This window comes from Coturnix japonica, chromosome 2, assembly GCF_001577835.2.
Source record: "Coturnix japonica isolate 7356 chromosome 2, Coturnix japonica 2.1, whole genome shotgun sequence".
Lineage (NCBI taxonomy): Eukaryota > Metazoa > Chordata > Aves > Galliformes > Phasianidae > Coturnix > Coturnix japonica.
Window position 1 is genome coordinate 12,942,842 of NC_029517.1, and position 18,149 is coordinate 12,960,990.

The following is an 18,149-nucleotide window of genomic DNA, read 5'->3' on the forward strand; positions in this document are numbered from 1 at the left end:
AAGGGGTAGGGTGAGGTCCTTGAAAGGCAGCAAAGAAATGCTTTATTTCTATTTCTGTAAAGTAAGAAAAACATTTTATTTAGTTCATAAGAAATAGCAAAACGTTTGCATTGATGTTAGTTCAGTCACAGAGCTGAAAAGTTTATTCAAAGCCAAGCACAGTTGCAGCATTGGAAAAATCCTTTTTTTTTTATTTTTCTTTCTTTGTGAAGCTTCATTCAAAGCAAAAAAACACTTCAGATTATTTATTGGGAAAACTGCAAATAATGTGATGGTGTTAATAAAGTGCTAAAGGATAATGGGATATCAGAATATCCCATTTTAATCTCTGACCTGCTTTTAACATTGGGTCTTTACCAAGTTTCACTGTCAGCTGCTTCCCACCCTCTTCTCCCTTCACCCGCCCAATTCCTCCTCTGTTATTAGTGCAAACAAAGAGCAATCTTTGTTCTCTGTCTTGAAGCTGACAGATCTGTGTCATCTCCCTAAGAATGAGGACAACTGCTACAAATAGCTCGGAGGTGTTGCATTTGTTTCAGTCAAAATTAGGCTAGGACAGAGCCTTGAGCCATGCCGCATTATCAGTTTAAAGTTAAATATAAATTATTCGGCCAGTTGAGAGGGTTAGAAAAATTTACAGTGAGGCAAAGAAAGCTTTCGAGTAGCTAGTGAAAGCACCAAATGGCTTCAGCAATGAAAATAACTCTGTGTTACCTAAATCAGCAGAGTCCTCACTCTGTACCAAGAGCTGGTGTAAAGAGAAGTCAGGTTTACATGGCGTATGCAGTAGAAATATGAACAGTTTGCTGATGTCTTCACTTGCTGATAAGAGGAACTGGCAGTGAAATGAGGAGCAAACTGGGCGTGTTAGAGAGGGGGAAACTTAGTGTGGGACAAGCTGGAGTTCTGGGGACATTTTTCCAGGAGCAGTAGTCTGCATATTTGGAATCCTCTGCTGCATTATTAGAAGTTTCAGAATTAAGAAAATGATAGCATCTTGTTGAGGTGTGATGCTAAGGCATGTGGTGTCATCGGATTATTTCTGTATGGCCCTCAACCTAACCTTAGTCTTCAAGATGACACTGGAGATGTGAAGGAGGAGTCTGACTGCATCACTGGCACCCTGGCTTGCTTCTCTCTTAACTAGTGGCATCTATCCATTGTAGTTCATGGTTAGTTCACCTGGAGAATCCAGAGTCCAAAGCAGTACCTGCGTCTCCCTGTAATTCTTTCTGGAAATCACAAATCACTCCCTTTATTTTAGAAGCAGAAGCTCATCTTGAGCCCAGAAATACTTAGCTTTCTCCTCTTTCCTGTAGTAATTTATTCTACTGTTCACAGAGAGGAAAATATACCATGAACATTTGAGTAACAATGGCTTATTTGACACCTGTGTTGTGAGAAAATGGAAGAAAGATGTCAAACGTTCTTTTTAAAGACTTGTCAGTTTATTAACACCAGTTGTATCACCAGCACAAAGTACTGAAGCTGCGAAGACGTGCAGCACAGCATTCCTGTAACATTATCAGTACTTTGTTAGCTCTATTCACTGTTGCTTTCTTGTGCAGTATGTTCTGTAAAACTGGAGTGTCAGCCTTGCCTTACAGGCCCTTTTTCCTTTGGGATGGAGTTACCTGCTAGGTAAACAGACTCCCAATGGCTTGTGATGGTATCAAAGGCACTTTTAAAATATAGATCACCTGTAAATAGTCTGTGACTATATTGTAGCTCTTAAGATAGACTTTAACTCAAGTCTTAATTTAAGTCTGTCTTGGACTGTGGTTATAACTTGAGTTCTTCAAAATACTCAGCTGGAAAGGTTTCCATAAATAATATTCATTAGTATCACAGAAGTATATGTATATATATGTGTGTGTGTGTATTAAATAAATGGTTTGTTTCACAGCAAAAACATTCGAACTGTCCATTTCAGTGCTTTGGAACTATTGGGAGGAATGATGTTTGTATCAGCCTTCTGCTGTTTAGGCATAATATCACTGAAACTTGCTTAGGTTTTGGTTGTAATGTGGGCAATTTTGCTGCATACTGGTTATACTGCTGACACAATTTGACTTGTAGGAGTGTCTGAATGGATACTTGTATTACAAGAAAGTAAGTTGGCATTAGATTTGGTGCAGCATGATTGGTGGTTCATCTTTGATTTAACATTGGAACAAATTGAAAGTTACTTCGACCTCACCTTTGTAAGGTAGCAGCTGATGTATGAATGTAAATGTGCTGAAACCAATATGAAGTCAGTGCAATCTCAGATGCAAATCTCGACAGTGCCATCCAGCACACCTCTGTTTGTACATGATGTACTGAATTTTCTTCTCTGTGTTACAACGTTTATTCAACTTGGAGTACTCTAACGTTTCAATGCATGTTGAAATAATTTAAATGCTTCTTAGTATCTGTTGACTTATTGGAGCATGAACTCTATCCCTTTTAGGCTGCAAAGCTTCTATCTCAGTCTCTGCCGCCGTGGTAGTAGTGTTGGTTATTTTGGCACTAACTTTATGTTATTCAGCTTGGATTTAGCATTTATGTTATTGAACTTTAATTTTGCTGTATTTTGTCAGTATGTGTTACCATCTTGGAAGACCTGAGGCTCTGAGTTTATAGTAGTAAATCAGTAGTGAAACTGTAGAATTCAGTGTGGTGTCAAGGATAGTTTTTGCCTTTTTTTTCAGAAAAATGATTATTTATAAAGCCACTTCCTGTGCTACATTTTAGTTGGTGAATTCTAATCTGTTATGATTCACACCTATTTCCTTCTGTTTCTGTGTGTAGGTTTCAGGCTTCTAACACTGAATAGAGAGAATAAGATAGTTACTGACTTTGGAAAAAGCAAACAAATCTTATGTAGTCTTTTCTTATTTGTACTTTCAGTGTTAAACTTCACTTGAAATATTTTTATAGTTCTTTATACTGCTCAGTTGGTGATGAATTTAAATGGCTCTTCTACTTTCATGAGTGCTGCAAAGCTGAATCGAAATTTAAGGTCTTTCTCTTGGCCTTCATTTTTTCTCAACCTGTTCATCTCTGGATGCTGTTGAGTTGGGTTTGTCAGAACATAGATCTTCTGTCTTCCTTGCTCCTAATGCTCTGCCAAGTCTTAAAATTATTTCCTACTAAATACTTGTTTTCTGCACTTAGAAATGTTGCACAATAACAAATTCCCTTAACAGTTGGTGCAGCTTTTCTGAGGAAGAAGTCCTCGCCTCTTAGTATCTACTCTCTTAAGTATATGAAATCTTGAGGCCAAATAGAATTATATTCAGTTAAACACTCTTAATCTGTATGGCTTACTGTAGAATAGCAGGGTTATCCTCATCTTACATCATGACAGGTGTTTTTTACTGTCAGTGCAATATAAAGACTTGAATGTTTACATCATATGTTTATTCTAGTGCCGTGCTAGTTCTTGATATGGCATTTGATTGCAGCAAGCTTTTGTCCAGGAAATCAAACATCTATCAGTCGAGAGGACTACAGTATTATAGGATGGTTCTGAAGATTAAAAGCAAAACTTTAAAAAAAAAAAAAAAAATAGGCAATTTTCACACACTTGAATGAAATCAGGAATCAGAAAGTTTGTACTGTAAAGATGCAGCCCTTCTTTTGTGTGAATTAGATCCTACTTATAGTTTGATTTTTCTTTTCTTTAGTATAATGCTTCACCACAGCAGCAAAGAGATATAATAAAGAGTAGGAGTCTGGACAGGAGGCTACAGGAACCAATAGTTTTAACAAAATGGAGGCACAGCACAATTGTGTTGGACACCAACGATAAGGTAGGAGCAAGTTAATCAGCATACTACAATGTGAATTGTTTTTGATTTGTGAATTACTGAAAAGAAACTGCCGTGTATGAATTTCTGAAATCTTGTTTTTATGTTCTGTTGTGTCACTGTTTGATAACATTCAGAGAACCCAAGGACTGTCTGATAATTTTACTGTTGTTTCTTTGTCAGTGGTAGCCTTATTCTTGTTAGCCTTGAAATATCTTAACTTGTGTTAATTCAGAGTTTGATGTTTAGAGTAATTTTACTTATAATTGGGAATTTCCTGTAACTCAGTTCAGGCTGTGGAAAGTAGTTAGGTTTTAAATTCAAGAATTGTGAATGTGGGCAAGGTTCCCATGTAAGGTATACTGATATTTCATGCCTGAATACTTTAGTTGTAGGAGACACTAAACTTGAATGTGCTTTAAAGATGGCAGATGAGTAGCTGAGGTATTCATAGAGTTGAAATAAAACTTGTGCTTGCTAAACTAAAAATAGTAAAGATACAAATAGTTGTGTTATGTAGTGAGGTAATCCCTTTAATGACAGTTCTGCTAATCTCCTTTGTAATATGTGAAGAGGAAAAGTTGTGCTCAATTACAGCAGAGTTGTAATGTTGCTAAAGGGCAGAGCACAGTACTGGTAGTTCTTGGTTTTGATTTGCCTCCAGAGTTGAGCTGGGAGTTAAGTCAGAACAGAGCTGAGTCAGTAATAGCAGAAGCTGTTTTCTGTGCATTCTTTGTGGCACGTTGTTGGTTGTCTGTTTGGGACTATCAACTAACAGATGCTGTTTGAGCAAACATGGGGACAGAGCCTCTCCGTTGTTCTTCCTCTGCCTGTCTCTTTCTGATTTCTGTGCCATTCTGCCAGTGTATGATGCTGATGTAAGCAGGGAGGAACTGAAATTGGTGTTGTAGGGGTAATGAATGACTTGCTGATTTCTGTAACTTCACAGCAGTCAGACCCAAGATTCATGGAAACAGAAATGCATTTTAATATTGAAGTGTTAGCACAGGCTACTGAGAATAAGATGCCAGCAAACTGGCTTGCAAGCTTCCTATTTGTAAAGATACATGGAGAAATTAAATGATGTTAGTGTATTTTTGGGAGTACAGAGAATGACCCGTAAGTGGGCGTGTGTAATTGCACATGTCAAAGACAAGTGGACAAAACACAGTAGTAGTAATGAAAATGGATCTACTGCCCAGAATGTTGACACAGGGATCATGCTTAGCTGGCAATCAGTTTGGCTTTAGCAATTCCAAGGTCCCTTTGCCCTCCTTCATTCTCCCTATTCCTCTTATGCACCTTTATGTAACAAATGTGTTGTCACTGTGTGTTTAAATGGCCAGATGGAGTCCTGCAAAATCAAGCCTGATTTCATGTCAGATTTACATTTCATACTTCTGTTGACAATAAAGTAAAATTTTGGCCATACTGTTAAAGGAAGATTTTTTTTTTTTTTTACAAGATTTAAATTTATTTTGGACTGGCTTTTACGTAGCTCAGTGTTGAATGAAGATGATCATGTAATGCATTGGTTAGGCTGAGCTGTTTACTTCAGGACCCAATAGTCAAGTACCAAGACCTTAAGCCCAGTGAAGCAAATGTACAACCGTACAAATGTCTAGCGTAGTAACCAAGAGAAACTGTGCATAAATTGCTTCTGTAAAGTCAGTGACTTAAAGTTACTGTAGCTCTAAGAGATTTAAAATAAGCAGGCAGCAGGCGTTTGTTAATGATAAGGTGACTGTACGTAACTTCATTTGAAGCACAATGTTCGTGCTTCAAGAAAATTAAAAATGTACCTTGAGTGTTTTGTGGAAGGACAGGGCGACCATTCATTTGCTTAGAGCATTGATGCACCCATTTTATTTCCAGTGGTAGACATGCTGTTACTTGTACTGCTTAGAGGCAGTGTGTGATAAAGGGTTAGTTAATGTCCATGTGTACTGGTTGTCTTCTTCCAGAGCTGCTTAGTACATGAGAACTATGCAATTAAATAAATATAGCAACTGGCTTTCAGATAGGTGGTTTCATCAGCCTCAAATGAGCTTTTTAGCTGGCAACAAGGGAAGATACTTTTTTAATGTTCTCCCATTGTTTTCCCAAATTTCAGTATTTTTGTCCCGTGAACATCTGAAAATGAGGAACACTTAGTCTGTCCTTAGGGATGCTATTGTTGTTTCTCATCACAACAGTCAAAGAGGTAGTGGTAGAGTCAAAGAGCCACTTCTGTAGGCAGATGTATTAAATGGATTTTAATGTGCAGGTGTGCAGGGGAAAAAACAAACTCTTCAGTTTAAATGGAAGCACAGAATTTGGGAGAACTATCAAGGGAATTAGAAGGGGAGTGGGAGGAACACACGGGAACTAACAGAGAGCAAATGCTGTTTTTCTTCTATTTGAATTCTTTACCAGATTTCCAGTACTTCAGGGGAAACACACATGCTTTTTTGGTTCCAGCAGTTTTTCTGGTTTTCAGATATGTGACAGTTTTCTTTTGATCCATCGTTAATGTTTGGTTTAAAAGTAGAATGTGAATCTCCAGAAAGTTTTGGTCCTTTGCTATAAGGGAATTAACTGTCATGACTCACAAAAGTTAATAGAGCTGGTACAAGCTTTTCTGTATGTGTAACAATTTATTGTGATGGTCTTAAATTTATTGTCCACACAGGAGCATAGTCTGTTCTTCAGATTTTGTTTTTCATATGGTACCCTGCAGCATGTTTGTAATACATAATGTTATTGCAGTCATACAAAGAAATCTGCTCCTTAATATGGATGAAAGCTTTGCTTTAAGCTGATAAAGTATGTATTAACTTTTTTTTTTTTTTTTTTTCAAATGGATACATGTTTAACAATCTGGTTTGATTGGGCCATAAGTATTGTAAGAACCCTGTTTAGTTAAGCAGGTTTATAATACAAGTATTTCAGAATATCATGAATGCTCAAAAAACCCTATTTTTGTGAGAGGGGGGAAGTTGGAAAGTGTGCCTATAGGGGGTAAAAAGGTTTTGTTTTTTAATTGAAAAAAAAAATAAATGTGAGAAAGAGTAACTTGTACCAATTGTTTAAATTCCATAGGAATCATCAAGTTCTTCCAAGGCCAGTTTTCCTGAAAATGAGTCCTCTCCTTCTTCACCAAAGCATCAAGCCACAGTCAGTATGGAAATTGTTTCAATAAATACTTGTTGTAGAAATGTGCTATTTGTGATTAGATGATAATTGTCAGTCAACTTTCTTGTTATTGAGGAAGAATAATGGGATAAAACTGAAGACACTATAAAAGGAATGTATTGCATCCAACTGTGCTTTAAATATATATATATATATACATATATATATATATATATATTTGATTTAAAAACAGCTTTGTGAGAGTAGATTGTATCACAGTGAATGTGTTTAGCTTACTTGTGTCAAATTATGTAGCACTGACTTTTTCCTCCAAGTTGTGCCTTCCCGCCTAGCAACCTGGAAGGTTACAAGCAGCAATAAACAACAGCGGACACAGAAAGTTTATCATCTCATTAGTCACTAGTAGCTTGTATGATATGATGTCTCTATTTTTCACTTGTGTTTTCATCTCCTTACAAAGATGTAGTAATCATCAGAGCCTTATATAAATAAGCCTTGTCTTTTTGCTTTCATAGAATAGCTAACAGGAGGGAAACTTCAACTTGCTCAACACTTGTTATGAATGCTAAACAGATTTGTGGTTTTTTTTGCCTTAGTTGAAGTTTTAAATGTGAACATTTGTTTGATCTTGAAATATTAGATTTTGTAGCAGAACTTGATCCTGATTTTAAGCAATAGGGAAAAAAAGTCTGTCCTCTTTAGCTGTCTCTGGAACTTAATATTACCAAAAAAAAGTTGTATTTTTGAGTTTTTATTTAGACTTCTCTTCCCCCCACTTAAATATTACCATAATTTTCTCATTAGTACCCTCTAGTGTTGCTGTTGAGTAAGACATGGTGATATGCTTTCCAAGTTCTATTTTGGAACATTCCTCCCAGTTCCATGTGCCATTTTTTTTTTTTTTTATGCCACAGAATATTTGAGGAAGTGAGCATGGATTACTCGGTCAGTGAAATCCTATTTTTGGTAAATAATGTGTATTTTCACTGGCTTGGGGAAATACTCTGGCTCAATAGAGATATTAGATTAAGACAAGTAATTACTAATGGACCAAAACAACATGTGAATCACCAGATAAATGCTATCTTTGAAAACACATCTCTAGTGTTTAATGTGGACCGCATGAAACATTCAGATAAAAATGTGTAAGATTCATGAAATACAGGTCTGTGTATCTGATAATGACAAAGTCAGAGTCACATTTCCCTCTTCTATAATGTGTCCTGTGATTATTCTGTGGTCTGCTTTAATTTGAGATATTCTCTCTAACATTCTCCTCTAAATATCTTCTATTTTCATTGGATCTAAAATTGAGGACATTTGTGTTGTGACAAAGCTAATTTAGATGTTTTCCCTAGCTGATTATTCCAACTAATGGGTTACTTCTTAAATTGGGAGTGGTTAAAAGCTGTAACAGAAAGGAATTAAGAAATACACAGGAACTGGTGGGACAAAACTGGAGTGACTGGACATGGTAGAATTTGTTTGTTCATTTTGAGCATAGTACAAACTGACAGTTTCCTTTTTATCCTGAAATATTTTCTTTTTAATCGTGCCTTATTTTCTTATTCTTGCACAGAAACTAGAAATATTCATCCCAATATTCATCCCTTTGTAACTTAAACGCGCCCTTCTTGTTCAGTGTTGTTCTTTTTCTGCCTTTCACTGCTTGATCTCCAAGTTTATGCAGTGGTATACAAATCATACAAATATAAATGATTTTCATTGACAGTGCATAATTAAGTAGATTAAAAATCATTTCTTTTACTTGGGGTTAGGAAAAAATAGGACACTGTTTTGCTGATCTGTTTTGAAAATCACTATAGTAATAGTCTTATGCATTTCAGGCATGATTTATTTAAAATATATGCTTAGTTAACTTGAGTAGGAGGAATCCTGTCAGTGAATTCAGGTTGTTTGTTTGTCAGATACCTCCACCAACATAAAATTACTGTTAATCAATATATCCTTGTTTAAAATTTCCACTGTATTGTATCACAAAAGTTTTAAGATTTTCTTTAAAAAAACCTAGGCCCTAAAGAAGGAAAGCTTTATACCTTCTCAATGGTAATTGGTATACTGCAATGTTTTCCCAGGAAAAATCTTGACTTTACTGTTGCTGCATGTTTAAATATACTTAAAGCAATTTCTTATGTTACAACACTGGCAGAGATGGCTTGTTGCCAGATACTGATTATTTGAGAGGATTGAATTGACTGATGTCAAGGCAATAACAGCGAATTTTCATTTTAATTTGTCTTATTCCTTCATGCAGGGTCAAGAGAAGTACGGATTATTGAATGTGACAAAAATAACAGAAAATGGAAAGAAAGTTCGGTAGGTCTTGAACTTTTAGAAGTATGTTTACGTATTAGTGGGCAAGATATTTCATATATATCAGTGTTAATCTACCTGTATGTGGTGAATGGCCTCATTTTTAGTTTCCTTTCTTAGTTTCACAGGCAGGTACCTGCTTTATAAATCCTAATGTAAAATGGGCTAAAAATGTCTAACCTAATTTGAGTGTTTGCAGAGTCAGTACCAAATAGTGTCTAAACATGGTTTTTCCTCATATTTAATTTAGGGTTACTTTTACCTTTAATTTTTTTATTTTCTTAGGTCTAGTATTATATATGTCCATATCAACATTCCCAAATTTCTGATGCATGAAGCATTATTTTTTTAAGGATTAAATTGTTAGCACGCAGCTGATCTTCCAGACATACTCTCACATAGTCCAGTGCGGGTGGACAACAGGTTTATTCTCCAACTTGGTTCCCCAGAGCTGCTCCTAAGAGCCTGGTACGAAGAGGTAGATGGTGGCTTGTACAAGATGTTGCTGGTGCACTATACCCTCATCACTTAGGTCAAATCTGTTTGGAATCACTGATCTGGATTACTGGGCTGCTTTATCAGAAGGATGCAACATGACCCTCCTGTCACTTTGAGAGCTGTTCAATAATAATTAACGCTTAGGCAGTGGGAATGGATTGTTAGAGCTTGTAAAGCTTTCTATTTTATTTTACTTTTAACCTCAGGGCAGATATTCAAACACAAAAATTGTCAGACAGCTAAAGAACTGATTTGTTCCTTTTTTTTTTTTTTTTGGATGTGTAACAAATATTTTGTTGCTGGTGTAAATGAGCTTATTGCATAAAAGTGGGACACTTGCATCCAAGTAAGATGTGATCAGTCAATTTCAGAATTATGCAGTGCTTTTTTGTAATCTCCTTAGTACACAGTAGGCTGAGCATTCCAGATTAGCCCTTTTGAAATTATAATTGTATGGCATTCCTTCTGGTGAACTGCTCCCACTACTAATTAGGTTTGTTTGATTTAGACTTTGATAGTCAGGCTGGGACAATTAACATATGTTCACTTCTGCAAATATGCAAGCAATTAAGACTTACTGATGGCACTAATGACTATATATATGGTTAAGTATATTAACACGCAGGTCAGCTGGGCAACAGTGATAGACAGCTTTAATATCTGCTTTTAAAGTCGATTTATTATGTTTTGTTTACAAATATTTGCAGAAAGAATTGGATGTCATCCTGGGCGGTATTACAAGGTTCATCACTGCTCTTCACTAAAACCCAAGGAAGTGGAACTGGCTGGGTAAGCTCTGGAACAAGGCCTCGCCTTCTTTTAAATGTTAATATCATAAAGCACAACAAATTACAGCCCTGTTGTTTTTTGGTCTTAAATACCGATATATATGCACAATTGAAAATAATAAATTTTATTGTTGTCTAACTGTTTAGTGATGGCATACAAACTGGTGTTTTATATCCACATAATGTATGATAAATATTTGCATCTATTTTGAAACAAAGATTTCACACTGAAAACGATGACAATGATTCTTCCATTTTGATATAATTTCTAGTTTAATAACATTATAGTTAAATTGGCTATAATCCTGCTACATTCCTACATGAATCTGAATAAAAACGGTTTGTTACCTATGGCTTACTTACTTACTTTGGAAGTCTGATATCAGAAGTAAAAGTAGATTTCCTACAGTAGCTTAGGAGTGGTCAGATATGGTGTTGGTTATTCCAGAACGCTGACCCAACAAAATTTCATCTTACTAATGTAAGCTACGCTGCTGTACCTTGCTGGTCTTTCTACTTGACTCACTTTCTGCTCCTACAGTTCTTTTTGGGCAGCGAATTGATATTGGCCATTCTTTTTCAAAGCTTTGATTTAGTTTTGTTCTGCCATTTCATTGCTGTAGGAGGGATGGTTGCGGGAAAGTGGGTAAACTTGCACTGGGGATAGCAGAGAATGGAAATGATGAAGTTGGACAAGGTGGTCAAACAGATGGAAAACAGTAGGGAATAAAAAAAGAATAAGCATTTAGAAGCATGAGATGAGGTGGACTGCACTGTTTGTTGTAGGAAGTGGACTTTGTAACCTAAGGAGATCTGCCCATACTGAGTGTGGGGGGAGGAAGGGGGTATGATGCACATCAGAGGGTCGAGCACAGAAAAATGAACAGAAACACGTACACCTGAAATTCAATGACTTTCCCACCTGTAAATGTTGGACACTAGGTAAATGTAGTTAGTATTATTCATAAGTGAGAGAAGTGATAATGAACTTGTAAACTACTTTTTCATACATAAACTTCAGTAACAAAATGAGATATTGGAGAATCTTAAAAGATGAGTTCCAAAGCAAGAAGTGCTTGGATTTGGAAAGCTTTAAAACTTGCTCTCTTGTCTCCCTTCATGCCCTTTGGTCCCTGTCCAGTCAAGTTCATTTTCATCATCCTACTTCATGAACTGGAAAATTCACAGCCGTTCAGGGATGAGTTTTGATATTTGGCCTCTGTGAACAAAGAATACTATTATTTTTTAATTCTAAAAACTTTTTAATACTCTTAATCCAAATTTAACAATTGACGTGAAAAAAGCAAAACAAAAGCACAGCACATTAATTTTAACTGTGTTCATTATATCACTGTTCCTGATTATTGTATGATACAGTTATAAATAAATGCATACCAGACTGTGATCTGTAAAAAAACAAAAAGTCACGTAATTCTGCTTGGTTGGGCAGAGCAATGTTGGCTGTGTTACACCTTTCAAATGGTCATTTAGTGGGAAAAAAAAAAGCTACCAATTCTTTTGATAATTTAAGTGCGGCAAAAGTATTGTGGTCACTATATATAGTAAGAGATTATTTCTGTGTGAAACTTAAATACCTGACAATATACACAACTTTATTTTCTTGGTCCTATTTGTATTTATAATTAAGTTGAGAACATCAAGGGAGAGCATCAGCTGTGTGCAGGTTTGCGTTTGGCTTTACTCAACACGTGCTTTTTGTGATCTTTGTGCACAAGATTTTGGGGGGGAGGGGGGGTATTCAAAATTCCACCAAATTTGACAGAAGCGTTGATCTTTATTAGTGTTATAATTGAGTAAAGTCAAGTCTATGTGACATGAGAGAAGAATTATGTTTCCTCTTCACCTCTTCATCTTAACGGAAGGATGTTTGTTTAGCCACAGCCTAGTAATTGATGTAACCATATCATTTTTTGTGCATTGTTTTGTGACTTCATCACTTTTCTTCCTTTTTCTCATCAAGTCGTTTTGCCTGGGGGGCTCAATCCCTGAGCTCTTGCTCTCGCTGCTTTCTTCTTGGAAAAATGCTCTCAGTCGTCGACCTGCTGTCACCTATGTAAACTCTACCCAAGTTTCAGCTATCAGTGTATGTGTTCTTGTTGCATGCCTCTTGTCACTGTAAGGCTATTTGCCGCTAATCTTGACAGTAATAAACTTTCCCAAGGTTTGTTAAGTTCTATCACTTCAAATAACACCTTATGTGTCCTGTTTGCTATTTTTCAAAGTTTTTTCATTTTTTTTTTTTGTTTTTGAGATACAAATTAACAAAAGTATATTGCAGTAATACTGTGGTTGTTTTAATGGAACAAAGTTCAAAGATCTCCTGGTTCATCAGCACCAGAATTTTAATCCCAAATTTGCCTAATGTTTGAACCACTGGTGGCTTAACTAATAAACAGCACGATACCGTCATGTTTTGTTTTTTTTTTAACAAGTACTGTGACTAATTCTTTTTAACACAACTAATAGACTGTTTTTAAGGCTCCTGTGGTGCCTTTGATACAATCATGTACATGATATTGGTTAATTTCAGCTATGTCTGTAATTAAAATGTAAATATTATGCATTAAAAAAAAAAAAGAAGCTCAGTGGTGTTCTGCCTATATACTACATACAGATAGCTGATAGTGATCTGTAGGACTCCTTATGTGTAATTTGAGCATCTGTATTAGTCATATTTTGAAGTGTAGCTGCCAAGCTGGGATGTTCTTTTTATTGGAAACTGATAAAATGTTGGTAGCTAATGTGGTAGTTTCATGGTGGGAGAGAAGAAATTAGTCAAGACTCTTCTTAGAAGAGGAAACAGGCTTGACTGGCTATATAAGCAGTTTTTAATGTCTTAGTGCTGATTATTAATTTAACCAGAATCCAACTAAAGCTTTCACAGTAAAGAAAAAAAATAATAATATTGTTTCATACGGAGACAGTATAGAAGGCAACAGTGGGCATAAACAGTATATGTGCTCTACAAATACCAGAGAAGGAAAAAGTTAAATAAATCATGCCAGAAATTAAGACCTCACAACATCAGCTGCAACAGTCAAAAAAGGAAGAGAAGCAAACCGATCTGAATTATAGTGTATATCATATATAACATTCAAAGCAATATATCACTTCCTTGGCTTTTTGAGGACTATAACATGGCAGTCACTCTATGTTGCTATCTCTCCTGTGTTCCCTGCAGAGTGCAGAGGATGCTAAATGTTTTGGATTCAATCAAGATTCTTGAAAATGTTAGACCTTTTTGATTACTATGGCTCTATTATTATTATTATTATTTGTAAGGAGGCAGTAACTGTAGGCTTTTTCAATTAAGCTTGTGCTAAAAATGATGCAGCTTTTTCTGTTTCTGTCCAATGAACATGTGTGTGTGGAAGCCACATAATTTTTGTGCAGTTATCTTTTTCAAAATGCTGTTTTCTATAAGGGAAATAGCAGATCTCACTCATCTCCCTTTCAGTTCTTTTCAGTGTGTTGAAAGCTTTTCTCTCTTGTTGTGAATAAGAAGTAAGAGCTCCTGATGGTGATATTAGTGATGGGCTTCAAAAAGAAAAACAACCACAGCAAATAGTAATTGCTTAAAGGATTTGTTTGTCAACCTTATGTAATAGCTGTGTTTCCTCACTGTTGGGTGTGCTGGTGGTAAACCAGAAGTGAGTAAACTTCCCACTGAAAGATCAAGGAAATAAGTGCTCTTCACAGTTCATGTGGGCAAGCTCTGTTTACTGTGTCATACCACTCCTTGCGGTGTACAAGAGCGCTGTGTGTACACTGCCATAGCTCATCAGTATTGCACAGCTGAGTATACAGGGCTCAGCTGATAATAATGAGAAATGTTTGAGATGTAAATACTACTGGGTAGATTTCAGAAGAGCTCTGTAATTCTGCTATGGTAAAAAACAGTCTTCATGTTTTTCTTTTTCTTGTCCAAGCTGTAAGTTCTAAAGTCGTGTTACCAGTCCCAAGGAAGCAACTGTGTCTTGGTATTGTTTTCTGAAGAAGACATGGAATTAGAACGTTCTATGAAACTGATTGGGATCAGAATTATTAGATGGGCAGATGTCATTTGTGTTTCCCAATGCTTTCCTATACATAATAGCCAGTTCAGTTTCCAAAAAAGCCCTGAAATATATCCCACTACAGACTGTGTAGTTTGTCCTACGTGGGCTCCCATGATGTGGAGACAACTCCTGAAAACAGGGAAAAGTGATTCTGATGTCTTCAAGGCAGTCAGTCCTCATCCAACTCAGCACCTGTGTCTGAATGGAACAAAACCAACAGTTGTTACACTTTCCAAAAAGGGAGAATTGCAAAATGCCTTGAAAATGTCTAAGTACATCCCATGACTACTTCTTTTTCCTAGAAAAATCTGTCAGAAGAGACTCGAGGACAACTTACTGTGTTAAGGCATTTCTCAGCACCATGTTCTAGACCTCTTCCCTCCTTCTCTTTCACTTCTGCTCTCAGCAACTTCCCTGACAGCGGAAAAGAGAACTGTAGACAGAATTGGGAGTAAGGGCTGCATGTACCCTGACCAGTGCTGGCTGAGCACTGTGCTCTGTTTTCAGGAAGCAGACTTTGTCAAGGTGGAAGGAAATGCTAAAGGGACAACTTTTCTTAGTACTGCACTCAAGAAAAGGAGGATTCAGTTGCCTCTAGCTAACCCTTGTAAGCTGAGCATCCCGGCAGCCTTGCACAAGATTTTCTCCTGGAAGCTTCTAAGGAAGAAAATCGTGGCTGGCCTCTCACCTCCCCACAGGCAGGAACAGAAAAGAACTGAGGCAGGGTAGCTCAAAAGAGAGGCTGAAGGTTTAACTTATTTCTTCAAGGAAATTCTAAGTTTGTGACAAGTCTGTGATATGTTGGTTTATCAGAGGTGCCTTGTGGAGAGACTTAGAGTGTTTGCTTTGCTGTTCCCCCCCAATATTAGCAATATCTGGCTTTTTTTCTTCTTTTTTTGGGGGGGGAACTGTCCTGTGTTTCTCAGACATGATGAAGGTAATGAAGCTTAATAAAGTAAAATAAATGGATAAAGTACAGCGTTGTTTGAGGTAGCAGTGGAGTTCTGCAAATGGGGGCATTCCAGAGGGCAGTGGGGAGCCACTCCTTGTGGTCTAAACATCAGTGGCTGATGTTAACTGACTTCACACACTGCAGGTCATCTCCTTTGCTGCTCAGCATCGTGGGGAAGGCATTGGTAACAAATCCCTTATCTTGCAGAGGACTAGAGGAGCTCTAGTCTCACTCTCTCTCCAGTGGCAAAACCTAAATGTCTTCCAACATGCACCAGGGTTGTTGTGAGCTCCATTTCTGAATTGGGCCTCTATTAAGAAACATCCTTAGATGAGAAATCTGATAATAAAGACAGAAAGCAGGAGGTCTTTTCAGATGTTAGTTGGCGTTGCGAACACTGGAAGTATTCTTTCATTCTGATGTCACAGGTTAGGTTGTCTCATTCTGATCATTGTTTAATTGCCTTTAGGCAGGAAGATTTTCTAGCTGTAAACAGCCTTTCTAAAACACAGCGTTAATTAACATCCTTGCTGTGAATTTAATCAGAAGCAGCAGATTAGTTCTGTTTCCTGAACGGTGTTTTCTCACCTCAGGTGTGATTGTTGTGGTACAGACTGGAAGTCTTATGATGATGTTTGCAGCAAGGAGGCTGTCCTGAGGCTCGGCTCAGCCTGAGTTGTCACATGAGCGCAAAATATATATATTTAAGTTATTATTATTTAATAACTAGAAAAGAACCCTTGTGATGGATTGGATGCTGCACTGTCCCCAGATGTACGTCAGATTTTTTTGTTCTGCAGCCAATTGACTTAATGCTTTCTCTGTACATTAAAAACAAACAAACTAAATTTACTAACAGTTAGAGCTATTTGTTTGCAAATTGTCTTCCTTGAGAAATTATATTTTAAACCTATGGGATGTAGACTGTGACCCTGGTAGAAGTACTTTGTTATACCCAGCATAACAGTAAAAGTAGGAAGTAGAAGTAGCTCTTATTCATGCTGTGTTCCTCCAGTTTGCTTGAAGGGTTGATTATAGCTTAAATGCTTCATTATCACTTTGGTTACTTGTTTTTTAGAAGCTAAACAGTGAGTTTGATTTCTATTTACTTACTAGGGTAAGCTAAAGGAAACATACTGAAGGAAAACTAAAGGAAAATACTGAGTAGATTTAGTGTGCAAGGCATCACTGGGAACATTTAAAAAGAAAATCTATTCCGATAATGTAAAAACTGAAGGTGCTTGAGACTTTCAACAAGAATCAAGCTATGATCAGATTCTGTATAGACTTCTACCACTTTCGAAAGGAACAAGTCTGCTGAAATCTGATCAGCATTTAAAATGACTGGAATTTTAAAGTCTTTAGGCTGAGCAGTTCGTAATAAGCACAAATAAAGAGCTTTTGGTTTGTTTCAGTTTTCTTAGTATTACATTAGTTTATTTGTGGCAGGATACTGTGATTGCTTTATATTGTGTAGGCTGTGAATCAAGTGATGGTGTGTTACACTTAGGGATTGCAAGTCTATATATCTTGGAAGTTTTCATTATTATTATTTTTTTTTTTTTGAAGTTCATCATTGTTCTTTTTTTTTCCAGAAGTTTGGTGTCAATCAGTCCAAGCCAGAATTTACAGTGGATCTCAAAGGGGCACTGATTGACTGGGCTTCAAAGGACAAATCCAGCAAAAAGAATGTTATTGAGGTAAATTATTTTACTGAAGTGCAAAACTTCAGGCATTCGAGCAACTTCAGAAATTATCTCTAAATGTAGTTCAGTTCTTTTGTGTTTCTTCTCTTTAAATCATATATTTCTATTGATTCTGGTACCTGTAAAAAATGTCCGTTCTTAATATGTTTGGAGAGGATATACTTTCCAATTTTAAGATATATTACTTTGTGTTTTTACTGATTTTAGAGTAGCTATTTATCATCTGAATGTTGTGCCAGAAAGGAGTTCAACCTGATTTAATTGGATTTTGGAGTTCTATTATGCTTCTCAATTCTTGTGATTTCTGTTTTTGTTTCTTTAAAGCTAAAAACCCGCCAGGGAACTGAGCTCTTAATTCAGTCTGATAATGACAGCTTCATTAATGAATGGTATAAAGTCCTTAACTACACCATCAACAATCAGGTATGTATTTAAATCACGAAGGCTCTGATTTCAAGGTAGTACTTTTCAGCAGAAGTATTTATGTAATTACTCCAAGTAGCTTGTGTACATCCCCATTTCATCATTTTCTTGGGAATGGGCTGGGGATATGATGATTCCCAGTGATATGAAATGAACTTGTGCCAAGGGAGGAGGGATGAACCACTGGATTAAGAACTGTGAGGTGTGGACTGATCTACTCAGAAATGAGCTGCTTTTTTTCTCTCAAATACTTGTTCTGTCTCAGCGAGCTGAAAGGCTTTGACAGGAGGGAGTGAAAGGGAGGGCGACCAACAAAAGAATGCTTACCTTAGCATCTGATATTGCTATTTCCTTCAGACTAAATTAAAGTGTAAATCAAAAGCCAAGAGACCTTAGACTGCACAGGGAAAAATAGACCTTATTTAGACCACCTGATAATT

General features: G+C 36.7%; 1 protein-coding gene across 13 annotated transcripts in view; it reads left to right on the forward strand.

Annotated features, from left to right (window-relative positions):
- Positions 1-18,149, forward strand: part of ARHGAP12 (Rho GTPase activating protein 12) — a 66,783-nt gene that overhangs the window by 37,017 nt on the left and 11,617 nt on the right. For 6 of the 13 annotated variants that reach the window (XM_015853148.2, XM_015853160.2, XM_015853155.2 and 3 more), the window contains 7 exons: positions 3,672-3,797; positions 6,876-6,950; positions 9,205-9,266; positions 10,469-10,550; positions 12,531-12,653; positions 17,176-17,280; positions 17,611-17,709. In XM_015853148.2, the coding sequence (XP_015708634.1) occupies positions 3,672-3,797; positions 6,876-6,950; positions 9,205-9,266; positions 10,469-10,550; positions 12,531-12,653; positions 17,176-17,280; positions 17,611-17,709 (672 nt within the window). The remainder of the gene's footprint in view (positions 1-3,671; positions 3,798-6,875; positions 6,951-9,204; positions 9,267-10,468; positions 10,551-12,530; positions 12,654-17,175; positions 17,281-17,610; positions 17,710-18,149) is intronic. The other 7 variants (XM_015853154.2, XM_015853158.2, XM_015853161.2 and 4 more) reach the window with 4 other exon arrangements.